General features: G+C 35.8%; 2 protein-coding genes across 6 annotated transcripts in view; one reads left to right on the top strand and one right to left on the bottom strand.

The window, feature by feature from the left end:
- Positions 1–24,214, top strand: part of ESCO1 (establishment of sister chromatid cohesion N-acetyltransferase 1) — a 63,087-nt gene that overhangs the window by 15,599 nt on the left and 23,274 nt on the right. For 4 of the 5 annotated variants that reach the window (XM_004702900.3, XM_045296088.1, XM_045296090.1 and 1 more), the window contains exons 3-8: positions 3,757–3,859; positions 4,089–6,208; positions 13,226–13,340; positions 14,623–14,683; positions 15,590–15,704; positions 19,093–19,224. In XM_004702900.3, coding sequence (XP_004702957.1) covers positions 4,670–6,208; positions 13,226–13,340; positions 14,623–14,683; positions 15,590–15,704; positions 19,093–19,224 — 1,962 coding nt within the window. In that variant the 5' untranslated portion in view covers positions 3,757–3,859; positions 4,089–4,669. The remainder of the gene's footprint in view (positions 1–3,756; positions 3,860–4,088; positions 6,209–13,225; positions 13,341–14,622; positions 14,684–15,589; positions 15,705–19,092; positions 19,225–24,214) is intronic. The other variant, XM_045296089.1, reaches the window with a different exon arrangement.
- The window catches only part of GREB1L (GREB1 like retinoic acid receptor coactivator), a 343,344-nt gene continuing 322,098 nt past the window's right edge, over positions 2,969–24,214 (bottom strand). The window contains exon 36 of the mRNA XM_045296084.1: positions 2,969–3,047. The gene's annotated coding sequence lies outside the window, so the exon portion shown is untranslated. The remainder of the gene's footprint in view (positions 3,048–24,214) is intronic.

Here is a 24,214-nt window from a genome sequence, read left to right as displayed (position 1 = left end):
TGGAAGTTTAAGTTGTAAAATTCAGACTCCTCTTTGGAGGATTCTCCTCATTCACACCAAATCAATGCTGTTGATTTACAAAGCTCTGGAAATTAGTAAATCAGGTCAGGTGGAGGCAAGTCACATGCAGGTTCCAGACCAAGAGAGCAAACTTTGTTTACGCAACTCAGTCCAAAAACCAAATTCACTGCCATCGAATTGATGCAGACTCAGCATCCTTTTAGGACAGGATAAGTCTACTCCTTTGAGTTTCTGAGACTACGGATTTTTTCCCCCAAAGTTATGTATTTAAATTTTTTTATAAAACAAGCGTATCACCATCAGTACTTTCCATTACTCTTAATACATTTGTCAAATCAGCAATTCCATTCTTGGAAACATTTTTCAAACTCATGTTTGGGTGCCTAACAGCACCTCCCTCTTTTTTTTCTTCAGCTATTTTGTATCATCAAATTTGCTGCCCTTTTATGTCACTCTTTATTCGCTGAAACAAAAAGAAGTTGCATGGAGTCAGGTCAGGTGTGTGGGGCAAAAGAGGCATGCTGTTTGTTGTCAAAACTGGCACACTGAGATGGCTGTGTGAGCAAGTGCATTGTCGTGGCAAAACCAGTCTGCCATAAATCAGGTCTTTTTTTGTTGCACACTGTTAAACTATATTTTCAGAACCTCTAAATAGAAAGCTTGATTAACAGTCTGACCTGGTGGAACAAACTCCAAATGCATACTAGGAGTTGACATTTCTCTCTTCGGGAAGTTGATGGACATCAGAATGAAGTTTGTCATCATTCGACATTTCACCTTTTTTGAAACGAGAAAACCACTCATATACTTGAATTTTTCTCATAGCGCTGGCCTTGTAAGCTGTGTTCAACATCACAGCAGTTTAAATGCCAATCAGGCAACAAAATTTCACAGCTGCACACTGTTCTCTTAAATCAACCATCACAAAAAGCGAGGTTTGAACAAAACTGTTGGTATGAAAAAATTCACTGACCAGAGAGAGCCTTCCCAGGTGACGCCACTAGGTGTACTAACTCAGAGCAAGTTGCTTGATGCTTGCCTAGCTGGAAAAAATGCATTCTATGAAAGCTCTGCTTCGCCTAGCGTAATTACTTCTTTTGGGGGTACCCCTTCATATAATAAGGGTTCCTGGGAAGCAGGGTGGAGGAGGGAGGAGATAAAGAGGAGCTGATATCAAAGAGTTCAAGAATAATGAAAGTGCTTCAAAACTGATTGTGGTAACAATTGTACAATTATGCTTGATCTAATTGAATTATAGAATGTTATAGTATCTAAGAGCTCCCAATAAAATGACAAATTAAAAAATACTTTCTAAATATAATGGAAGACTTCTGTGTTGCATAATTAAGAATTAATAATTACTTTTGGTTTGTACATTCTGAAAGTTGGTAATATTTGAAAATATCCTTAGTCCATCAACTGCCATCTCATTCCTTTGGTTGATGTGTAGAAAATCAGTAGCAATCCTTTTTTGAATTTTTTTTTTCCATCTGAACCCCTAAAAATGCTAATCTTAAGGAACTTGTGCGTAGACTGGGGCTATCGTTGCAGGGAGTGTTTTTCAACAGTAAGTCATGTATTCTTGCTTATCAACTCTTCTGTTGTCAATATTATCCTGCTACCCTCAGCTGTGCCTACTGAGTTCCTAGACCAAAGACCTTTCTGTTGGAAACTTGCCACACATACTTAAGCCTCCACTCTTAATGAGTTTGTTTGGTTGATTGTAGTTTGAATGGAAGCCTGAGAATATGGGCTGTTTTTCAGTCCTGTTTTTATCCTCAGCTCCCCTGGTATTGTCAATTCCTGACTTCTGGGTGAAGGAGCCCTGGTGGAGTAATGATTTCACATCTTTCTGCAAACCTCAAAGTCAGCAGTTTGAAACCACCAGCAGTTCTGTGGGAAAAACATGAGGCTTTCTACTCTCATAAAGATGTACAGTCCCAGAAACCCACAGAGGCAGTTCTCCTCTGTCCTGTAGGGTTGCTGTGAGTTGGCATGGACTTGTTGGCAGCGAGTTGGGGTTTTTTGGTGAGGGTGGGGCTCTGTTGTTTAAATGGAGCTTCTGTTAGGCTTTTCTTGTTTACAGTTTAGGATTCAGATTTTCTTGGTCTTTTATTGGTCCTTCTTTGTAGCTTCTATTTCTTTTCTTTTTTCCTATCTACTTTTTCTTTGCCATTTGGATTTATAGTTTTATTTACCTCTATTTTTAATGGCTTTTGGGAGGCAGTAGAGATAAATATGTGTTTTAAACCTCTTATCTGGTATCTGTTTTTTTCTACTTATTTATCTATGTGTGTACTCTTTCCTTATAATATATTATTGTGCCAAGATTAACCAATATGAACCAAGTTCAGATTCTGAGCTTTAAAAATATTTAATAAATTTAATAATAACAAATTGGGTGTATGTTATTCTATTGAGCCATGCACCATAGTTTATGTCAGCTTAGCCCTATAACGCCTCAATTTTTAATTTCAGGGAAAAAATTTTTTTGTTTTTATTCTTTACTTTTATAGTTATCAATATATATATAACAACTGAAATATATTAAAAAATATAAAATTTGCAATGTTTTTTAAATGTAACCAAATCATCACATTTGTCCATGGATTTATAATACAAGAATAAAAAATGCACCTTCATTTCTTTATTATTTTCATCTTATTTTATTATTAAATAAAAACACTGAAAACTTATTTTATTTATAAAATATAATACAACATTTATTTGTTTATAATTTTAGTTAGTAACTGAACAAAACAATTTTTTTTCTATTGTGATACAAAGATGAACTTTGCATTTGCTGCAGAAAAATACTGGTGCACTCTTGCAATTTACATTTTTGCATCTTCCTCTGTGACGTCAGGTAATGGTGAAATAGTTTGAATAGCAATATAATTAAAATTTTATAGTGTAAAATCAAAAAATTTAAATATAATACACATTTACCAATTTCATCCATATTAGCATCTGGTTCCTTGTCTGAGTCTGTACCGTTTCCATCTAGGTCATAAATTCGCCGTTTTCTGTAAAACAAATCACAATCCATGCTGTGGTAATTTTTGTCACCGTCGATTCAAAAGATGAACACAAGTTCATTACATTTTGAAAAAGCTGAACTATATAATAAGTATAATGTTTTTTTAATGAGTATTACACCTTTGACATAAAAACTACAGTTTTATGAACATATACAAAAAATATCAACACTAAAACTTCACCAGATTGGAAATTATCATAAAATGCACTGAATGCCAACAATCTCTTAACCTCAAACGCACAATCAGTCAAACCATGTGCCACTATTCAAGCATTTTGCCGCTAAAATGCATGACTAGCGGTATGCATTTGTACTAGTAAAACGGGACGAGTTCGTTGACATTGTCGTTGGTTCCAAAAGCTTTATAATTTCGGTACCAGATACGTTTTAATTAAAGGTTATGAAAACGTCACGCTCGGCGTTATAGGATTAGAATTACTAAAATTAAGCGGTATGTATAAGGTGATGACTGAGGAAAATAAGAGCAGCATAGAATTATGGAGTGCTGTATTTGGTGATGGCACAAGACCAGATTGCTTATCATGCGGTCTGCATATGGGGTCACCATGAACTTAGAGGCAACTTAATGGTAACTAAGAACTAACAACCTATTTGGTGAGCATTGAGTGAATAATTAAATATTTACTCCTTAAATTTTGTTTAAACATATAAACCATACTTCATCTCTCTTTTAGGTGCTATGTAATGTGTTAAGAATATATTATAAGGAATGATCTTGTCAAGTTTCCATGAGTTATGGTGTCTGAAACATCAGTTTTATCTTGTGGGAACAAAACTGTAAGTAAACCTCAAGAAGTAAACATATTCCATTATTCTATGCTTTCATAAAATAAATTATTGATTACTTATAAGAATGCAGTTAGCATAATTCATTCTTCTGACTTTTTAAGTATACAGATTACATTATTGGAAAGGAGTGATTAGATTTTATTGAAATCAAGATTATTTCTTTATAGTATTATATAATGGATTGTACAAAATTTAATTTTTATCTTTTAATTTTCAGAAACAGCACAAAAGAAAATGTATATTAGCCGAGTGTTTTATTACACGAAAAAGGTTAGATAAGAGCTTCAAGTCAACAGATTCAGCAAACAAAAGAAACGTGTGTGGTGTAAGACATGTTTCAAATGAATCAAAGTACAGTAACTATAGAGTCCAGGAGGAAAATGTTTTCAAAAATTTTGTCAAAACAGATCAGTCAGTAGTAAACAACTCCTTCAGTAATAAGACGAGAGCTGAAACCAAAATCAATTGAAAACAAAGCAGATTGAACCTAAATTCATAATTTTAAATAGAAACTTACAAAAATTCAAATTAGAATAAAATTTCTCCAAATTTCCATTGCCTTGTCCAAAGCAAAACAAGTATCTTGTGGCATTTGTACTAGCTTTTCTTATGCTTTAGAAATGGCAGAAACCTTACTCGATGCAAACAGGTATTTCTGTTGAAAATGCACAACAGCATCAGTTAAAGCCAGAGTTTAAAGACTGCTCCTTTCAAATAACACTAGACATTCAGTGTTTGCTCCTACCGAGACACGAGCCCCCCTAAAATCTACTCAGATAAGGAGAGTTTTACTCAGGAATGATGTCCATTCAGCAGAAATCAAAAGAAAATTCCTCTAAAGTTATTAAGAAAAGTGAAGATAAGAATTTAGAAACCCAAATTCATGGTTCTCAAAAGAATGTAGCCAAACAATCACTGGTTAAATCTTCCAGTGAAGCTAAAGTAAACCAGCCTAAAGTGGGACCACGCATGAATACAAGATCAGCAAAGGCAGCATCCAATGGTAAAAAAGCTACTAACTCTGGTGATAAAAATATGGTCAGTATGAAAGGACATTCACAGGAATCTGCAAAAAAGAAGAAAGTGTGTCCAAAAAAATCAGTGCATGAAACCTTGAAATCAAATGAACAGTTAAACCGGAGATCACAGAGACTACAACAATTAGCAGAAGTTTCAACAAGGTCTTTGCGCAGTAGAGCAATTCAGGGTCAAGTTCAAGCAGTTAAACGGAGTTTGCCACCACCAAGAAAAGGGCACTGTAGCAACACTCAAAGTAAATCTAATAAAGTTAGAATAAGTCAAAAACATGTGAAAAGAAAAGAACTGGAAATAAGATCAGACTCTAAAGACGAAAATTCTGTGATTAATGAAGTAGTTAATTCTCCTAAAGGAAAAAAACGCAAAATAGAGCCCCAGACAGCTAGCACTAGTAATTCTCAGTGTGTTCAAGGATCTGAGAAGTGTCTTCAGAAGACTACTGGGAAAGAGGACACAAAGCTTGTGCCTGTAACTTCTGAGGTAAAAGGATCAAAAATGACAACTTCACTGGTCTCTAAAAAAAAGGAGCAAATGAAGAAGTCAGTTCACATACAAGTAAATGTTAGTGCAAAATCTCCCCAAAGTTCACAGCCATCAGTGCCTGAACAGAGTATAGATAATGAGCTAGAACAAGCAGGAAAGAACAAACGAGGTAGCATTCTCCAGCTCTGTGAAGAAATTGCTGGTGAAATTGAATCAGATACTGTAGAAGTAAAAAGGGAATCTTCACAAATGGAATGTGCAAAAGAGAAGCCTACAGAAATTAAATTGGAAGAGAGTAATGTTGAAAGACAAATACTTCACCAGAAGGAAACAAATCAAGATATTCAATGTAATCGTTTTTTCCCCAGTAGAAAAACAAAGCCTGTAAAGTGTATACTAAATGGAATAAATAACTCAACTAAGAAGAACTCCAACTGGACTAAAATTAAATTCTCAAAATTTAACTCTCTGCAGCAAAGTAAGTTGGACCCTCAAGTTTCTTCTAAATTGGGCTCATTACAAACCAGTTTCTCATCACCAACTCTAGAAATACATCATCCGGTGACACAAAATACACTTTTAGGGACAAAACCACATAATGGTAAAAACCAGCAGGAAAAATTGAAAGAAATTAATTCTGAAGAACTTAAAAGTTACAGTGTAGGGGAAACTAATAGAACTACAGAAAATCTTTCTAAAAATTGTCATTTGGATAATCAGATAAAATCACCTACTGAATCACAGATAAAACCTCCTCCTGACTCACCATTATTGGATAATCAGATGAAACCATTTATTACATCAACACCAGATAAGGTAAGCCATTTTTGTTATGCTTAGTAAAGGTGCCTGTATACTTTGTTGTAAGAAAAAAAATAAGTGTTTTCAGCATATTTTAGCTTAAGAATTAAGGCATAAAAGACTAGAGAGCCATTTTTTCCCCAGTCATTTTACTGGGGAGGGGGGGTGTCTTACAGCTGCTAATAACAATTCATACATCAATTGTATCAAGCACATTCGTACATATGTTGCCATCATTTTCAAAACATTTTCTTTCTACTTCAGCCTTTGGTATCAGCTCCCCCCCCATGACCTCTTGATAAATTATAAATTATTATTTTAATATCTTACATCATCCGCTGTCTCCCTTCACCCATGTTTCTGTTGTTCATCCTTCTAGGGGCGAGAGGTTAACTTAGATCATTGTGATTGGTTCCCCCTTTCTCCTCTTTCTACCCCCACCTTCTCCCTCCTACCCTCATGGTATCATTACACCCATTATTGTTCCTGAGGGATTTATCTGTCCTAGGTACATGTGTTGAGAACTCTTATCTGTACCAGTATACATGCTCTGGTCTAGCCAGCTCTGTAAGATAGTACTGGGTCATGATAGTGGGGGGATGGGGGAAGCATTAAAGAACTAGAGGAATTTAAAAAAAAACCAACTAGAGGAATGTTGTGTGTGCTAGACTGCACCGTGGCTGACTTGTCTCTTCCTGTGACCCTTCTTTGAGGGGATGTACAGTTGTCTGCACAGGAGCTTTGGGTCTCTACTTCGACCCCCCTCATTCTTATTGATATGATTGTTTTGGGCCTTCCTATGCCTGATACCTGATCCTGTGGATACCTTGTGATCACACAGTCTGGTGTGCTTATTCCATGTGGATTTTGTTGCTTCCCTGCTAGATGGCTACTTGTTTAACTTCAAGCCTTTAAGACCTCAGGCGCTATATCTTGTAATAGCCGGGCACCAGCAGCTTTCTTTGCCACATTTGCTTATGTACCCATTTTTTACCTTAGTGATCATGTCAGGAAGGCAAGCATCACAGAGTGCCAGATTATTACAACAAAGTGTTTTTGCACTGAGGGAGGACTTGAATACATGCCTATATTTACACCTCTATAAATGTTTTTTGCCTCCTAGTTCTTTCCTCTATTTCCTTTTCATTTCCTCCTGTCCCATTATCATGTTTGACCTCCATTTGACTCTCAGTAATTCTTCTCAAGTACACTGCCCTTGATCCAACCCCTCCAGGCAGTCTATACCCTCCTCACCATCGGTGGTAGATCTCTTATTGTTCCCTTGTCCCTGGGTTTCTTTGCTCCCCTTCTCTTTCCCCCACCTCACCCTCTCTCCTGTCTGTCAGTCCTGTTGTTTTCTCTTCAGGATTGTTTATCTTAACTATCTTATATAGAGGACATGATAAAAAGTAAGAAGAACAAGGGAAAAAAAGGACTTGTAAATAGTTCTGTCTGCTGACCCTCACGTACACTTTCCAATCTAGTTTGTTGAGATGCCAAGCCCTGCCCACTTGAGTCTGAAGTTTATTTTCAGGATTCCTTAGGGACTTCGTTGCTTTGCTCCCCTTGCTCTGTTGCGCTCCCTTCGTGTTTTGCCCTTAGTGTGGGAGGGTCAGACTGGGCACAATGCCCACACTCTGTGTCTCCAGTGCTGCAGCAGTGTGGGGTTCAGTGAGGGGACGTTGTGTCTTGTGCTGGGGCCGGCTCTACAGTCCTCCTCTCCGTGCCTTGGCTGTTGTCCTCGGGGCTTGCTGGGCCAGGATGCAGTCCTCTCTCTCTCTCTCTCTCTCTCCCTCTTAGTTTGCTCCTGTGACCCACCTCTCTCCCTGGGCTGTATCTTCAGTGCTGTCCTCTGTAATGCAATCTTTTGGGGAGGGAGTCAATATAGCTGGAATCGGGGTTGGCCCCACAGAACTTAGAGAATCATTGTTAAGGTATCCTATTAAGTTATAAGAGATTTTTTTGGTGTTCTTACTTATTTGGACCTAATCACAAGGTTATAGTTGTCTCTTATTAATAAGAATCCACCTCACTGTTTCTCTTTTTAACATTTTCATTTTATATAAAACAAATCTATTGAATTCTAGCTTTTCTTTTTAATTTAACACACTATCTTATTTTCTTTTTCTACTAATTATAACCACAGAAAAAATTTTTCACAGGGATTAAACTTAAAATTAAGTCCAATTCTAAGACTTAGAATGAATTTCAACTTGGGCAAATCAACTCCTCCCCGACCCTTTAAAATTTATGTATTTAAGTGTTTTTACAAAACAACCTATCACCTTGAAATACTATACTCTCCATTACACTTCCTGCATTTGTCAAATCTGCAATTCCATTCATGGAAATATTTTTCAAACTCATCTGTTTGGATGGCTGACAGCACTTCCCTCGTTTTTTCCTTCACCTCTTCTATGTCATCAAATTTCTATCCTTTGATGGCTCTCTTCATTCACAGAAACAAAAAGAATTCTCACGGAGCGAGGTCAGGTGAGTAAGGTGCGTGGGGCAAGAGAGACATGCTGTTTTTTGCCAAACTGGCACACTGGGATAGCTGTGTGAGCAGGTGCATTGTCTTGGTGGCAAAACCAGTCCCCCATCTGCCTCAAATCAGGCACCATTGCACATCTTTTCAGAATTTGTAAATAAAAAGCTTGATTAACAGTCTGACCTGGTGGCGTGAACTCCAAATGCACTATCCCCCTCACATCAAAAAGCAAATGAGCATCATCTTGTTCTTTGAAGAGCTATTTTGGGGTGAGGTGATGATGGCGCGTTCCACTGGCTAGATGTTTGCTTTTGGTAAGAAGACCACGTCTCATCACCTGTAATGACCTTGCCAAAAAAGTCTGGGTCGCTTAGGAGCTGTTCTTTAAGAATACGTCAGGTTTCCAGTTGACACACGTTTTCCTGGTCAGCCAGAATCTGAGGCACAAATTTCACAGTGACCCCTCTCATTCCCAAATCTAATTTGCTGGACCAAGTTCTAAGATAGCCCGGATAACTTCCCCATTTCTTCAATGGTCCATCTTTAGTCTTCAATCACAAGTGCACAAGTTTTGTTTATATTTTTGTCCATTTGGGAAGTTGATGGATATCCAGAACGAGGTTTGTCATTAGTTGATATTTCACCTTTTTTAAAATGAGGAAAACACTCATACACTAGAGTTTTTCCTATGGCACTGTCCTTGTAAGCTGTATTCAACATCACAACTGTTTCTGTGGCATTTTTCCCAAGCAGGAAACAAAATTTCACAGCCACATGTTGTTCTCTTAAATTAGACATTACAAAAAATGAGGTTTGAGCGAAACTGCTTTCACGAAAAAATTCACTAACCAGAGCGAACTTTCTCAGGTGGCGCCACTGGGTGTACTAATCTAGAACAAGTTGCTCCATGCTTGCCCAACGGGAAAAATACATACCATGGAAGCTTGCCCAGCAGCACTTTTCTGGGTCTTTTTTTGTTATCCTTTTGTACATTTTAAGACTGTTGTTTATGCTCTTTATCAGTAAGTGCTTTAAAAAGCACAAATGGAATTAGAATGTAAGTATTATGGTTCTCAGCCCAGCATTCTTTGCCTCATGATGTGCTCTGACCACTTATATTCAAGGATCCTTTTATACAATATTATTATGAATAGAGGGAAATAAATCAAGTTACCCAGAGCTTTGGAAGTAATTTAAAATTTTCTTTAGCATTGGTGTAGGACTAAATTGGCTTCATGCCAAAGCCATGACAATTATCAGTGTCTATTATACTCATATGCTAAAAATTAAAGTGACCTTAAAAGGAACCGGCACCGTACGACGAAGGGGCCTCAAAAAGCTTGTGGGACAGTTCCATTACCTTTCAATTCCATTTTCCCATGAGCCTTTTGCCAGTTTCCTTGCATAGACCTCTTAGATTATGTTTTCTATACAAATGAGAATGAAAGTATAGTTAGACCATTATTATCCATAGATTTTACCAAATAGACAGTAGCAGCAATTAGAACTCAGTAGTGAGGGGTAGGTTAGTATGAGGGCATTTCAAAAAAATTGTGGAAAAATTCCATTTTCTTTAAAATACACTATTTTTCACATTTCATTGTGAATTAGGTGTAACTTTGTACATTGAGGTGATTACAATGGATGAGTTGAAGTGTTTTACAGTCAATGTGTCATACAGATTTTGTTTCGTCCATTGCAATCAATGTACCCTCACTTAGCCCAGTTCTTTACAGGGTTTCTTGTTTTCATTGCTCCTCTGAACTTTGTCCTTGGGTAAGTGCTGACTTACCCATTGATCTTAAATGGGAGATTAACCTAATATGTGGATGAGTTCATTTCCAAACTGAAGTCCTAACTCTGATAAATTAATTCTGTTTTTCCAGGAAATCTTTGAAGTCACTTTGTTTGAGTAAGAAGGCTCCTAGTGGAGATGGGATGGCTGTGTGTTAAAGTTAAATCATTGCCAGGAAATTGATAGTAACACTCTAAGGACATGTTAGAAATAATATGTTTTAATTCTCTGTTGCATAAGTGCTGTATAAATGTCTCTAGAAAGGCAGTCATATAATGAAGACTATATTGAAATACAAATTTTAAATTCCTTTGGCCTAAAGTTTCAACTTCACAACAGTGGGTTAAAGTATATCAAGATAAAATCTAAAAAAGTGAGCTGATACCAAGGGCTCAAGTAGAAAGCAAATGTTTTGAGAATGATGATGGATGGCAACAGTACAAATGTGCTTGACCTAATGGATGTGTGTATGGATTGTCGTAAGAGTTCTGTGAGCCTCCAATAAAATGATTTAAAAAGAAAAGAAAAAGATAAAATCTATTGCCATCAAATCAATCCTGACCTATAGTGTCCCCATAGGACAGAGTAAATCGCCTCTGTGGGGTATCAGAGCATCATCTTTACCGAAATAGACTACTACATTTTTCTCACTCAGGGTGGGATGGTTTCGAACCACTGACCTTTCAGTTAGCAGCCAGCCTTTGCATATAGAGATGCTTTATTAGGTAGCACACGTTATTTTGCTTTTTTTTTTTTTTTATAACCCAGCTTTTTCAAAATGTGTTTTGAATTTATGTATTCTGCTTGAACACTAAGAAATCAAACAAACTCACTGCCATTGAATCACTGCTGATTCATAGCAGCCTTCTATTGGCTTCTGAGACTGTAACTGTTTACGGGAGTAGAAAGCAGTCTTTCTCCTAAGAAGCTGCTGTTGGTTTCAAACTGCCAGCCATGGGGATCACAGCCCAATGAGTATCAACTATGCCACTATGTTGGAACTTGTTGCTGTATTAGTAATTTTTCTTCTGGTTTGAAATTCCTGAATATTACAACCATCCAGACTATTACAGAGACTAACACAAACTCATGTATCGGCCTCCTAGATTTGAACAAAACTAAATTTTGTTGAATGATTTTATTATGTTTTTAATTAAATACTTTTTTTCACCTTTATCACTTAATATAATCATTTTTACAAAGTAACTAGGAAATGTGGTGGTAACCATATCAGTTCAAGACACATTCGGGTGCCTGCTTTACCGACAACACTGTTTTAAGTTACAGAAGATACATGTCTCGAGCCTTTAAGTAATGTATATCATATTAGCCACAGATGTCTCTTTATTCCATAATCACTAAGAAGTGAATAAGTATCTCATCTTAGTCATCACAAGAAGTCATGTTTAATGAACACTGCCTCTCTGTTAAACAAAGCAGAGATATATATAATTCTCATAATACACATTATATAGGTTCTTTTGTAATCCACATATTTTATATGAGAAAAGTTAAACTTAGAGATATAAGTAACTGTCTGAGTGATTAGTAAGTGATGGAGCCAGAATATATGGTGAAGCACCTTCAGAGCCCAGCAGAGTCATAACTTATGGGAAGTCATAACTGTCATTTTGCTACTGTTAGGAATCAGGCGGCCCCTGTGAAAGGGTCGTTTGATCTCCAAAGGGGTTGTAATTCACAGGTTGAGAACCGCTGGTCTAGATGAAGAAAGCCAGTGAGACCCAGATTTGTATATGAAAGAACTTTATATCAAGAAAATATAAGAAACAACTTGGTATATCAAGAAAGTGTCCTACCCCGTCCAACACAAATTCGTGGGTCCAATACTAGCTGCAGCTCTCTTCAGACTCACATAGCTACAGGCTGATGAAGCAGAAGAAGGGAGCTGGGAGAACACAGGCAGGTGGTTGCAGAGTATCATGGACCCAAAGTTCCACGTGACAAGGTATAGACGGGGCTGCCCCTAGAGGCAGACATGGAATCTGAGCAGCAGAGAGGATGAATGGCAAGAGAAAGAGAAGTGCTCACCATGTCATTCATAAACCTCCCCAGGAGGAATCACTACGTTACCACCTAATTGACAGGTTGATTCTACCCCTACCTCCACACACATATAACCAAGTTGCCAAACATGACCACTGTTTGTTTAGGTGGTGATAGGTGGAGAATACAAAAATGAATTCAGCCTGGTCATTGAGTTTTAAAGAGTTCTAGGATATGAGTCATTATAAATAACTTACTTAAAATAGGACATATGCTGTGGGGTTAAAAAGTAAAGGCAAAAAAAAAAGTAAAGGCAAAGCCTTTTCAACCTGTATTCAACATAAAAATCATTCATGAGACTTTTGTTGCTATTCTACTTAGAAACCTGGTGTGTGTTTTACACTTGAAACAACACTTCTCAATTTGAGTTAACCACACTTTATATACTGAATAGTCACTTGTGGCTACCATATTGGATAGTAGAGGTCTAGAGAGATGAAGGTGAAACATACAGAATCAGATGAATGTGAAATGTATTTGTGGGAGTGGTAAATTTACCATGAGATGGGGGAAAGGAATGATGGAAGCTGACAGGTTGGGTAGCTTGTAGAGAGACGGCTAATGTTTTCATCAATTATTCTGAATATGAAGTTTTCTTAGTGTGCTTAAATTTACTGGAAGTGTATTGGGATAAGATCCAAGGGCCAGTATAAAAGTATTAACAAGAACTATATGTGTTCAGAATTTTAGTTCACCTTTGGAATCCAAGCTTGAAAACACATCAGTGGAAAATACCACTGCTGTTTCAGCTCTGCTTAATCAAGTAAAAATTGATGCAGAAGAGGGTAAGTTTCCAGGTAATATTTTGAAATTTTTATTTGGATTTTACTTTGTGCAGACAAATTTTTCACAGTATAACAAAACTATCTTCTAAATAACCTAATTATTTTTATCATTGCTTGTTTTTCAAATGCCTGTTTTTTGAGAATTTCTGTTGATTGATTTGTTTCAAATATCTCAGTAATGCCCCTTTGTCTTCCTCTAAAAGCTATCTTTATTTTTCTGTAACACTATAAAAACGTGTTACTTAATGAGTTGCTTAAGTTAATGATAGCAGTATTATTTCTCAAGTACAACTGACTGCTTTTATTTTTTAACCTTAACTTTTCAACTTTCAATGATTGTCAGACTTTAAATCTTAAGGATTTAATAAATACTGCAGTTAGCCCACTTATCCCATATAAAAGTTCTTGTATTCTGATGACGAGGAGCCCTGGTGGTATAGTGGTCACAAGCGGGATTGATTTGGGTTGTTAACCACAAGGCGAACGGTTCGAAACTACCAGCTGCTCCATGGAAGAAAGACATGGCTTTCTACTCCCATGAAGAGTTTTAGAAACTCTCAGAGGCAGCCCTATTCTGTCCTAAAGGGCTGATATGAATCTGCATTGACTTGATGGCAATAATTTTGGCTTTAGTTTTATTCTAGTGACATTTTCTTGAAAATAAAGTATTATTTTAACTGCTGGATGGAGATTTAGTCACCAACTGAAGCACAATGGTACACTATAGGAAAGAAATCCTTAATTCCTATGGTTTCTGTTTCTAAAGGAAAGTATTCTTGGAACAAAATTGGTCAGATAATTGCTGCCATTAGGTATCATTTAACCTTTTCTCATAGTTGAGACAAGTGTCACATAAATATGAAAAATATAATTACATACTAGAAAATAAAATAGATTTCATTTTTTAGTGTGGTTAAAACTTCAGACTTTTAAAAAAGAGAAAGGTATGTATTTATTTCCATTTTGAGATTGTATAGTATGTAGGCATTTAAAGAATTTCCTTTGTTCAGTGCTAGGCATTTTTGGTGAAACTAGATATAAATTCATGTTAATCTTTCATTAGATCTCTTTGCAGCTCACAGAAAAGCACATACAGAAAAGCTTTCCTGCTTTCTCTTTGAAGCACAACCTCCTAAGTAGGAGAGCGGTTCCAACTTTATAATGGCCTTTATTAAAAAAAAAACTATGTAGTGGGTTGGGTTTTCCCCCCTTTCTGTATAATTAATTTTTGACCAATATATCAAGAGCAAATATAAAACTTAATACATTATCCACTTTATTGTTTAATTTACAGGCGCATCTCCCAAACAGCACAGTGTGCTCAATAACCAAACAACTAAAAACAGTGATAACAGGTAAGATATTAAATATAAATGTTATCTATGAGCATTTTTGAGTTGGGGGTCCCCCCCCCAAAAGCTATAGTAGTAGCTTATCTAGTAGAAAAAGTTTTCTAGTAGAAAAAGTGATAATCATAATTTTTCATTTCACTCTTGATTTAATTTGAAAATTATGCAGCAGTACACACACATATATATATGCCTTCTTGTGTGACTTTTATCTGTTGAATAAGCTCAGAGCTGTAGGACTAATCCTGCATTGCTGACTCCCCTCTAAAGTGATTGTGCCTGTACCAGTGTTTGAGAATGCTTATTTACCCATCCCTTGGGAATGCTGGGTATTATTAGTATGTAAAGGTATTTTAATGGATTTAAAGCTTTTTGTTTTATCTTTAATGTTAGAGTTAAGTCGTTTTGTTTAGGCATTGTCAATAAACAGTTGATAATGGACAAAGTATAGTAATTCAAATGGTTAAAACTATAAAACTTGCTCAAATAATAGACACTGCCATTTTTTTTGCTTGTAATTTAGTAGTTCTTCTGATTTATTTTTTTCCTCTTAGGTAGTTTTTTCCATTTGGCAAGTGGGACTTGTCAGTACTGTTACAGAAAATAGATTATTTTTAAATTTATAAATTATCAGGGGTTCGCGGGGGCTGGGGGAGGGAGGGGAGAAAATGAGCTGACACCAAGGGCTCAAGTGGAAAGCGAGTGTTGTGAGAATGATGACGTCAACATATGTAGTAATGTCTGGACACAAATGATGTATGTACGGATTGTGATGAGTTGTATGAGCCCCTAATAAAATGATTATTTAATTAAAAAAAAGAAAATAGGTAATTTTGTTTTGTCCAAACATTTGAAGTGATACAGATCTTTTAACATTTAATAAGTTGTTTTGTTTTTATTTTTATTTTTAAGGGAGATGCCACCAAATCATCCTTTGCCTCAGTGTAATTCTCATTTGGAGATCAAAATTCCAAAAGACTTAAAACTAAAAGAAGTAGAGAAGGCTGATGAAAAACAGTTGATCATAGTAAGTATGTAAACTTGATCTACTTCTAAAATCTTGTTGTAAGTATCTTGTTACATGAGGGTTAAGTCAAAAGTATTACTACTAGGGTTCAGTTCATACATGCATGGGCTTCAACAACCAAAAAGAACCCCCAGCAACCTATTTAAGCATATCTCTGTGATCAGTAGATGGCTGCAGACAAATTGTTTCAGTATTACATTTGTCTTAGTCTCCTTAGGGTGCCTTCAAAAGAAAGGTCCGTTTGAAATTGACTTCTGAAAGAATCAGCAGGACTAGTTAAATTCAAGGCAAAGAACTCAGCTGAGAAGGTTACTGTTTTGGTAATCTCAATAGATTTTCTCAGGATGATCATTGAGCCATGTTATGAATCACTTTTAAGGAAATGAAAATTGCATTGGTGAGTAAAAAAGTCACTGTTCTGCAGTTAGTGCTGACTGATAGCAAGCCCTGTGGGTTTCTGAGACTTAACTACCAAGTAGGAAGCCCTGTCTTTGCTGTGGAAGAGCTGCGGCTGCTGGTTTTGAACTGCTGAACATGCAGATTAAAGGCCAACATGTAACCACTACACTACTAGGGCTCCCCTGGTGGATAAAAGGCCAACAAAATTGCACTTAAGAATTTTTTAAAAAATCATTTTATTAGGGGCTCATACAACTCATCACAATCCATACATATGGCAATTGTGTAAAGCGCATTTGTACATTCATTGCCCTTGTCATTCTCAAAACATTTCCTCTCCACTTAAGCCCCCGGCATTAGGTCCTCATTTTTCCCCTCCCTCCCCGCTCCCCCCCCCATGAGCCCTCGATAATTTATAAATTATTATTTTGTCATATCTTGCCCTGTCCGACGTCTCCCTTCACCCACTTTTCTGTTGTCAGTCCCACAGGGAGGAGGTCACATATAATTCCTTGTAATCGATTCCCTCTTTCCAACCCACTCTCCCTCTATCCTCCTAGTATCGCCACTCGCACCACTGGTCCTGTAGGGATCATCCACCCTGGATTCCCTGGATTTCCAGTTCCTATCTGTACCAGTGTAGCCAGACTTGCTAGGTAAAATTCGGATCATGATAGTGGGAGCGGGGAGGAAACATTTAGGAACTAGAGGAAAGTTGCATTCTTCGTCGTTGCTACATCGCACCTGCCTCCTCCCCGAGACACTTAAGAATTTTTTCCATCACAGCAACATATCTGTTCATTCTTCGAAAGTAATAAGGGTTGGCCTATAACATTTTCATTAGAAAATCTTACCCATTCCACCTCAACTCAGATCTTGCCCCTTCATGGAATTCTTTTTGTTCCTAAAACTCACAGGATATTTAGAAGGAAGACAATTTGAGTTCTTTGAGAATGCCAAAAATACTTGACATGGTATATGTTAAGGAAGCGAGAATTCTTTAGGGAAGGGTTAGCAATATGGAAACAGTGCCTTCAGCAGTGTGTCCTAAATAGAGGATATGTTGAGAAACAGTAGCTTTACGTTTGATATTTTTGTTTAATAGATTTTTATTTTTGTAGCAATACTTTCTGACTCATCCTCATAGAGTCTAGAACTGTTATTTTCCGTATGGTAACATCATGTGACTTCTGAGCACATGAACTTTGGATTAGACTCAAACTCTGAAGAAAAATTAATAGTTTAAAAAAATTTTTGCTTATGACTCAAACTCCGTGAAGAAAAATAGTTTTAAAAAATTTTTGTTTGTGTTTAATTGACAATATCGTATGTGCTGCGTTAAATGGATTATTTAAATTAATTTCACCTGTGTTTATAGCTTTAGCTTGACTGCTGGAAAGTTTTAAATTACATTTGTGGATTGTATTTCCCTTGGATCTAGAGATGATGACAAAGATAATGAAACCTACCACTTTGATTGCATTGTTTCATATTTCATTTACTTATATTAACTCAGTTAATCCTAATAGAAAAATTATGTAGTAGGACTACTATTATTTCCCTTTTATCATTGAGGAAATGGAAGTATAATACTTGCTTACTACTCTGAAGACTGCCTGAAATATTTTAGGTAGTATATTGTCAGTATTTTTAATACTTAGAATGAACTTCCATATAGTTTTATATGCAATTGTTGAGTTTATTATCTGATTTATTTTTGCCATTTGGTGCTAGTTCTGAGATACTAGAGATACTATCTTAAATCTTATTCCTTTCAGTTAGTAGTGCTAATGGTTTCAGAACAGATAAAATAAAGGGACTATTTTTGTGTCTGTTGAGTTTAGAAATTCTATCATATTGCTTAAGATTTTTTTATTGAATGAAGGACAATAATAGAAAACGCTTTGTAAAACAGCTGCTATACCAGACCAGAAATAGGAATTAGTTGAGTGTAGGTGATAGCAGTTTGTCTTTCTTGTTCATTTAATATAAAAATCATTGAAAAAAACCATATTTTACTTATTACTAAGAGATGCTGGTGTTATCAACATGTTATCTTCAACGTTTAAAAATATCTAAAGAGGGGTTGGGAGATGGGGGGGAATATCTAAAGAAAACCATATAATGTCTACAAACTATATAGAAGAAAACATTTAAGGGAACAGACTTCAAGATGTTTAAAAAATGGAGTCCAAACTTCCATAGTCCATACTTTTGTATACTCATAGAATATTTATGGATTTTTCATAATACATTTTAATCAGTAACAATAGAGTGTCTTGAGGACATTGATTTTGTTGGAGTTTGGTCTGCATGGATCTCTTAAGTGGTGGTACAAATGGTTGGTGTGCCCCGCTGCTAAATAAAGGTTGAAGTGCAGCTAACAAAAATCCACCTGACATGCCTGGCAAGAATGACCTGGTGATTTGCTTCTAAACCTGGACATTAAAAACCTTATAGCACAGTTATATACTTTATACTTGGTGCAACTGGTTTTAGGTCTGCCTGCTTGGTAGATTTGATCTCTTTTTACTTTTATAATTTTTAACACTTAGCTTATAATTATTTCCTATCTTTTATAGCCTTTGTGAAATATTTGTGAACATTTAATTTTTACTAATGAAAATATTGAGTATAATGAGAATTCAGAAACATTTTTTCCTAGATTCTAGCAGTATAGTTTTTGAAATTGGGAAATGATAGTTTTCATTTATACAGTTTGTATGGGTTTCATGACTTAAGGTTGTAGTGTTTAAAAATATCTGAATTCTTAAATTTTATTGTAGGCTTTGGAGTAGGGGACCAGTTTGCTAAAATGGAAATATTTGTTAACATTTTATAAGTTAATATCTTAATTTTTGTAATTAATAATAATATTCATTTTAGACTAAACAATTCTTTCCCTACATTCACATTATAGTCCTAGAAACCAATGCTCTAGAATAATGTTTTGTTGTTGTTGAGGGGAACTTGTTATTTTTTTAAATAGGATGCAGGACAAAAAAGATTTGGAGCCGTTTCCTGTAATATTTGTGGAATGCTTTACACAGCTTCAAATCCAGAGGATGAAACACAGCATTTACTCTTCCACAACCAGTTTATAAGTGCTGTAAAATATGTGGTAAGTGTACTTCATGCCTTTTAAAATTAAGATACAAACTCAGATAATTATTGCAGTATCTTACTGAGTTAAATTGCCAAATTTAAGCAATTGAAAAATGTCCTGTTTTTAAGAAGCAATAGTGTATAACATAAAACCCTTACAGTATAATTACTGGATTATTTAAAAAAACCCAAAGCCAAACATAAAAATCAGCCAGTTTATTCTGGCTGGTTTCTGTTGTGGACTTTTAATTTTAAATTATGTTTTAAATGTAGTTATTGTGCCTCTTGTATGACTGCAGTTGAACTTGCATAGTTTTAATTTTCTTTTTAAACTAATAATTGCTAACTATTGATGAACCTGTTGAATACTCAGGTAGCTTGACACACCCTAGTATTTTTGGATTGATAGTGATAAATATTTTGCCAAATAGGTGTTGGGGATTTCCTCTACTTTTCTCAATCATGAGAGTTTTTCCTTTATAAAATTAAGAAGAAAAAATTCATAACGTTTTAAAAACCTCAGAATCTTGTAGTATACTAAAAAAAAAAAATCCTACAACTTAAATGTTTTAATATAAAATATCTTAATATATGTGTGAGGCATAATAGATAATATTTAATATTTGTTTCTTTAAAATAAAATTTTTTGAAATTTTGGACCGTTTAAAATATCTTGTGAAAACGATTTAACCTAATGGCTGTTTGCCCATATCTGAAATGAAATCAGTTTTCACTGTATACATGTTACCTTCAGTACTGTACACTCACATTGATAAGACCTCCAGGATACCTGAACTGAGATCGCCAATTCATTCCATGTAGGTTTTTATAAACTGGATAAACTAAAGGTCTTTTATTGGCCTTAATTATATTCGTATATAATTTGGTTGAAGGATTTATTGCTCACTGTCTCATTCATCCACTTATTTAGACCCAAGTGAAATAGGGTTTCCACTTTTTTAACTTACCTTGTATTTCTTATTTCATCTGACTTTTCCATGTATATTTCTTCAAGATGGGACATAGACTTTATCTAGATATTGATTTGTCATTTGAAGATTGTTCTTTTTCCTCTCAGATTTTCATATTAATATTCTTAAAACTTGAAAATGTTTCTTTTAGATACCTGAGTAATAGAATATGAGGAGGCTTCAGAAATTTGTGATTAAATGGAATTAAGAATTTTTCCATGAAATCTTTGACTTCCACATATACTTAATAGCCAGAAGTAATTTCATTTGTTTTATGTAAGTGAACATGGTAGAGGTTAGTCCAAATGAGCCCTACTCAACTTTACTGTACTTTTGTTTCATAAATTGAAGGGGGGGTAGAGTTTGAAAAGATTAATTATTCATTCTAAGGAGTGTTCTTAGTTTCTGACAAGAACAAAAAAGAAATTAATCAAGAAAGATATTCTGCTCTTCCATAGTACCAAGACAAGTTGGTTTATTAGTTAATGGACTCAGAAGTAGTCATCACCTTCTAAACAGTGTGACTCTCCTGTAAGACTATAAAGTAGTGCATCAACTTAGGGAAGAGTGATTCCTGCCCTAGCCATTCCTAAGGCCCCCTTCCCCTTTGATGGGACAGATCTAAGGGTTATTTGATTTGTTTTTTCAATAAATTTGAGAAGGAATTGAGTTTAGCAGTTGGCTGTCCTTGGATACCATCAAGGTCACTGTTTATCTCTCACAGTTTTAAATTGCAGGCATACATTAAATCTAAGGTGGAAACATATCCAAAGTATTGTAGCTTTTTTTTTTTTAAGTGTTGTGCAGAGGATGAAAACGTATTTTAAGAATCCTGGTAGCTTAACCTGTTTACACTTCTGTGCTAATACAAAGGCTGTTTCAAACCCTTTCAGTGACTCCACAGGAGGGAAACCTGGCAGTCTGCCCCCAGAAAGATTATAGTGAAACCCCTGTGGGACAGTTCTACTCCCACCTGTCCCTGTGAGTTGGGATTGACAGTCAATGGCATTTAGCATCTTAAAGATATTCTGTGGTAATTGTAGTTCTCAATTTTGAGTTAAGACACTAAATGTTCATTCAGTACCTAAAATTGTACCTTGAACAGATATTAAACACAGTACTTTACAGAATATCTTTTGTGTGTGTGTGTCAATTTTATCTGCTGTTTGTTTCTAAGAGAAAAATACAAAGCAAACAAACTGTCATCCAGTCAATGCCAGCTCATAGTGACCCTACAGGACAGGGTAGAACTGCTCTGTGGGTTTCTCAGACTGTAACTCGTTATTTACAGGAGTGGAAAGCCTCCTCTTTCTCACTTCTTAGAGAAAAGCATGTAGAAAAGAATTCATTTAAAATGGACTGTGTTTAAGAACTGGAGATAAAAATATGATTAGTTGGAAGCAGTTTCACTTTTTAAATGTTAATTAGACATTCCTTAGAAAATAAGCACCTATTGTTTCGGGTAAAGAGCCCTGATGGCCTACGCAGGGGTCTCAAACTTTTTAAACAGTTGGCCAGTTCACTGTCCCTGAGACCCGTTGGAGGGCCGGACCATAGTTTAACAAAAAAACTATGAACAAATTCCTGTGCTCACTGCACATATCTTATTTTGAAGTAAAAAAACAAATGGGGCAAAAACACCCGGCAGACCGCAGTTTGAGGAGGCCTGGCTAGAGATTACATGTTGGGCTGCTAACCGCTAGTTCAGCAGTTTGAAATCACTAGTCGCTCTGAGGGCAAAAGATGGGCTCTCTACTCCTGTAAAAAGTCAGTCTCAGAAACTCACAGGGGCAGGTCTACCATGTCCTGTAGGGTTGCGATGAGTCAGAATCAGCTGTATGGCAGTGAGGATGGTTTGGTAAAGTTTTGTTTTTTTTTTCCCCACAGGGTAAACATTTCCTCTAGATAAAAATAATAGCCGTAACAATTAGAAATCACTAAATCCTATTTCTAAAAGGGAGAATTATGTACTTACTGAGGCCCCCACAGTCTGTTCTTGACTAAAATACTTTTCCCCCACTTTGGTTGGAAGTAGGACAGAGTGTGATGGTGCTCACTCTATTCCTTGATTTGATACATCTGCCTCCAAATAGGGAAATACATTTATTTATTTATTGGTTTTAGTGGAGACTTTTTAGGCAGGAGCTTGGAAATACTTCATTGGGAGTCTGGGCTTTAGGTTAGGCCTAAGAACTACTTGAGTTTCTTAGTCTATGGATTAAGGTACTCTGAAAAGTGTGAGGAGAAAGCAAGACAAGTTCTCCATTGTTTTTGATTCGTGGTGATGGAGAAGAATTTCCATCTAGGCTATAAGTTTTAAGAGAACAGTTAGCCGAGTCTTTTTTTCTCCATAGATTTTTCTGGTGGGTTTCAACCATCAGCCTATTGATACAGAGCCGACCTTGAACCATTGCAGCCTCAGGGCTCCTTCCTCCGGAGTGGCACATGGTTAAATGTTGACTGGTCAGGAACTTATCAGAAATTCAGTTGTTTTCTTCAGTCTTTCATTGATTAGATTGAGTCTTCTTTAAGTCAGTATGGAGAAGAGGAATATCATTTGGATCACTTTTTGCAAAGAAAATAATTTAATCTTTTCTTGTGTGCATCCTTATTATTATTGCCTTTAAATTGATTATCATCTGACTGAATGCTATGTGGGGTTTTTGCCTTCAGATTTAGGAGCAAAGTCTGAAAGGATTGAGAAGTTGGACAAGAAAAGTTTTACATACTTGTTAAAGCAATAGATTAATATTAAGTGTTTAAATGAGTCATATATTGACTTTGAAATTTAGAGGTGATAATTATTTTGATAGAACAGTAGTCAGAAAAGAAATTTGATTTCATAGGTGGGGAAGAGTTAAGATCTGATTTTTTTGAACTTGAGACAAGGGTCACTATATAGTTGATTTTGGGGAATAATGTTTGTGGGGAATAATTAAGTCAGTCTTAATGACTGAACCAGTTTTTTTGTGTGGCTTTTAAGGCTATAAAAGTACATCAGATCAGACTCTGAAGTATTTTAAAACTATTTAGACTTTATTCTTGATGTTGAAGTATTTGAGCAGGTAAACAGTATAGTAAAATTATTAATATTTTGCTGGAGATAGGAAGAGAAATAATATTTTCATGGCACTCCCTTTTATATTGTTATTGAAAATATGCACAATGAAAGGTAATACCAACTTAACATTTCTACCCATACACTTTAGTGACATTGATTATATTTTTTGAATTGTTCAACCTTTCTCACCTTCCTTTTCTGAGTTATTCCTCCCCATTCAGCTTCCCTCTTCCTATTCTGGTATGTTCCAGGTTGACATTCTTCACTAGTTTAGACTAAACTGTTGTTTGTTTTAAGAAGACTTCGGGGATATTTTTGGTTTAAGTTTTAAATATTACCCCAGGGCAATAATTTCAAGGGTTTATTTAGCACCCTAGGCTCCAGAAAGTTTGGAGTCCAAGAGAATTTGAAATTCTGTTTTGCATGTCTTCCCTTTTGATCAGTAATTTTCTAGAATCTTTGATCAAAATATTCAGTAATAGTAGCGCAACACGGCCCAGTTCTAGTTTAATGATAAACAAGATATTTGTTTATGGAGGCAATCTGCCACACATTTCGTATCCTCTTCCTCTTCCTGCCCCTCCTTTCTCTGCTGATCCAGGTGAAGGGAGGCCCAACTGTTGTGTCTTAGATGGCCACCGGTAAGCTTTTAAAACCCCAGGTGCCACACTGAACTAGGAAATAGAACCAGAAACACTGTAACTATGTTAGGCCAATTAATTGGAAAGTTCTATGAAACCTTGAATCTAAACTTTTAAACCAAGAAATCAAGTCCCAAGAGGTTTCTGGTTGTACGTATGCAACCTCAGCATCTATTAATTGTTTATCCTTATAAATATTTCTAGCATACAGCTTTTGTCAGTTCAACGTTCAATTATAGATGTGTAATTTATTACTGACAACAAGTACAGTAGTCAGCTGTGCATTCTTGCTCTCTTTTTTTATTTTATTTTTTTTGAATTTTTTTTTGCATT

Source organism: Echinops telfairi, unplaced genomic scaffold (assembly GCF_000313985.2).
Source record: "Echinops telfairi isolate 266 unplaced genomic scaffold, ASM31398v2 ScPeMD7_7400;HRSCAF=8409, whole genome shotgun sequence".
NCBI lineage: Eukaryota > Metazoa > Chordata > Mammalia > Afrosoricida > Tenrecidae > Echinops > Echinops telfairi.
The sequence above is the reverse complement of the archived record's forward strand: the minus strand, read 5'-3'. Positions and strand labels throughout refer to the sequence as shown.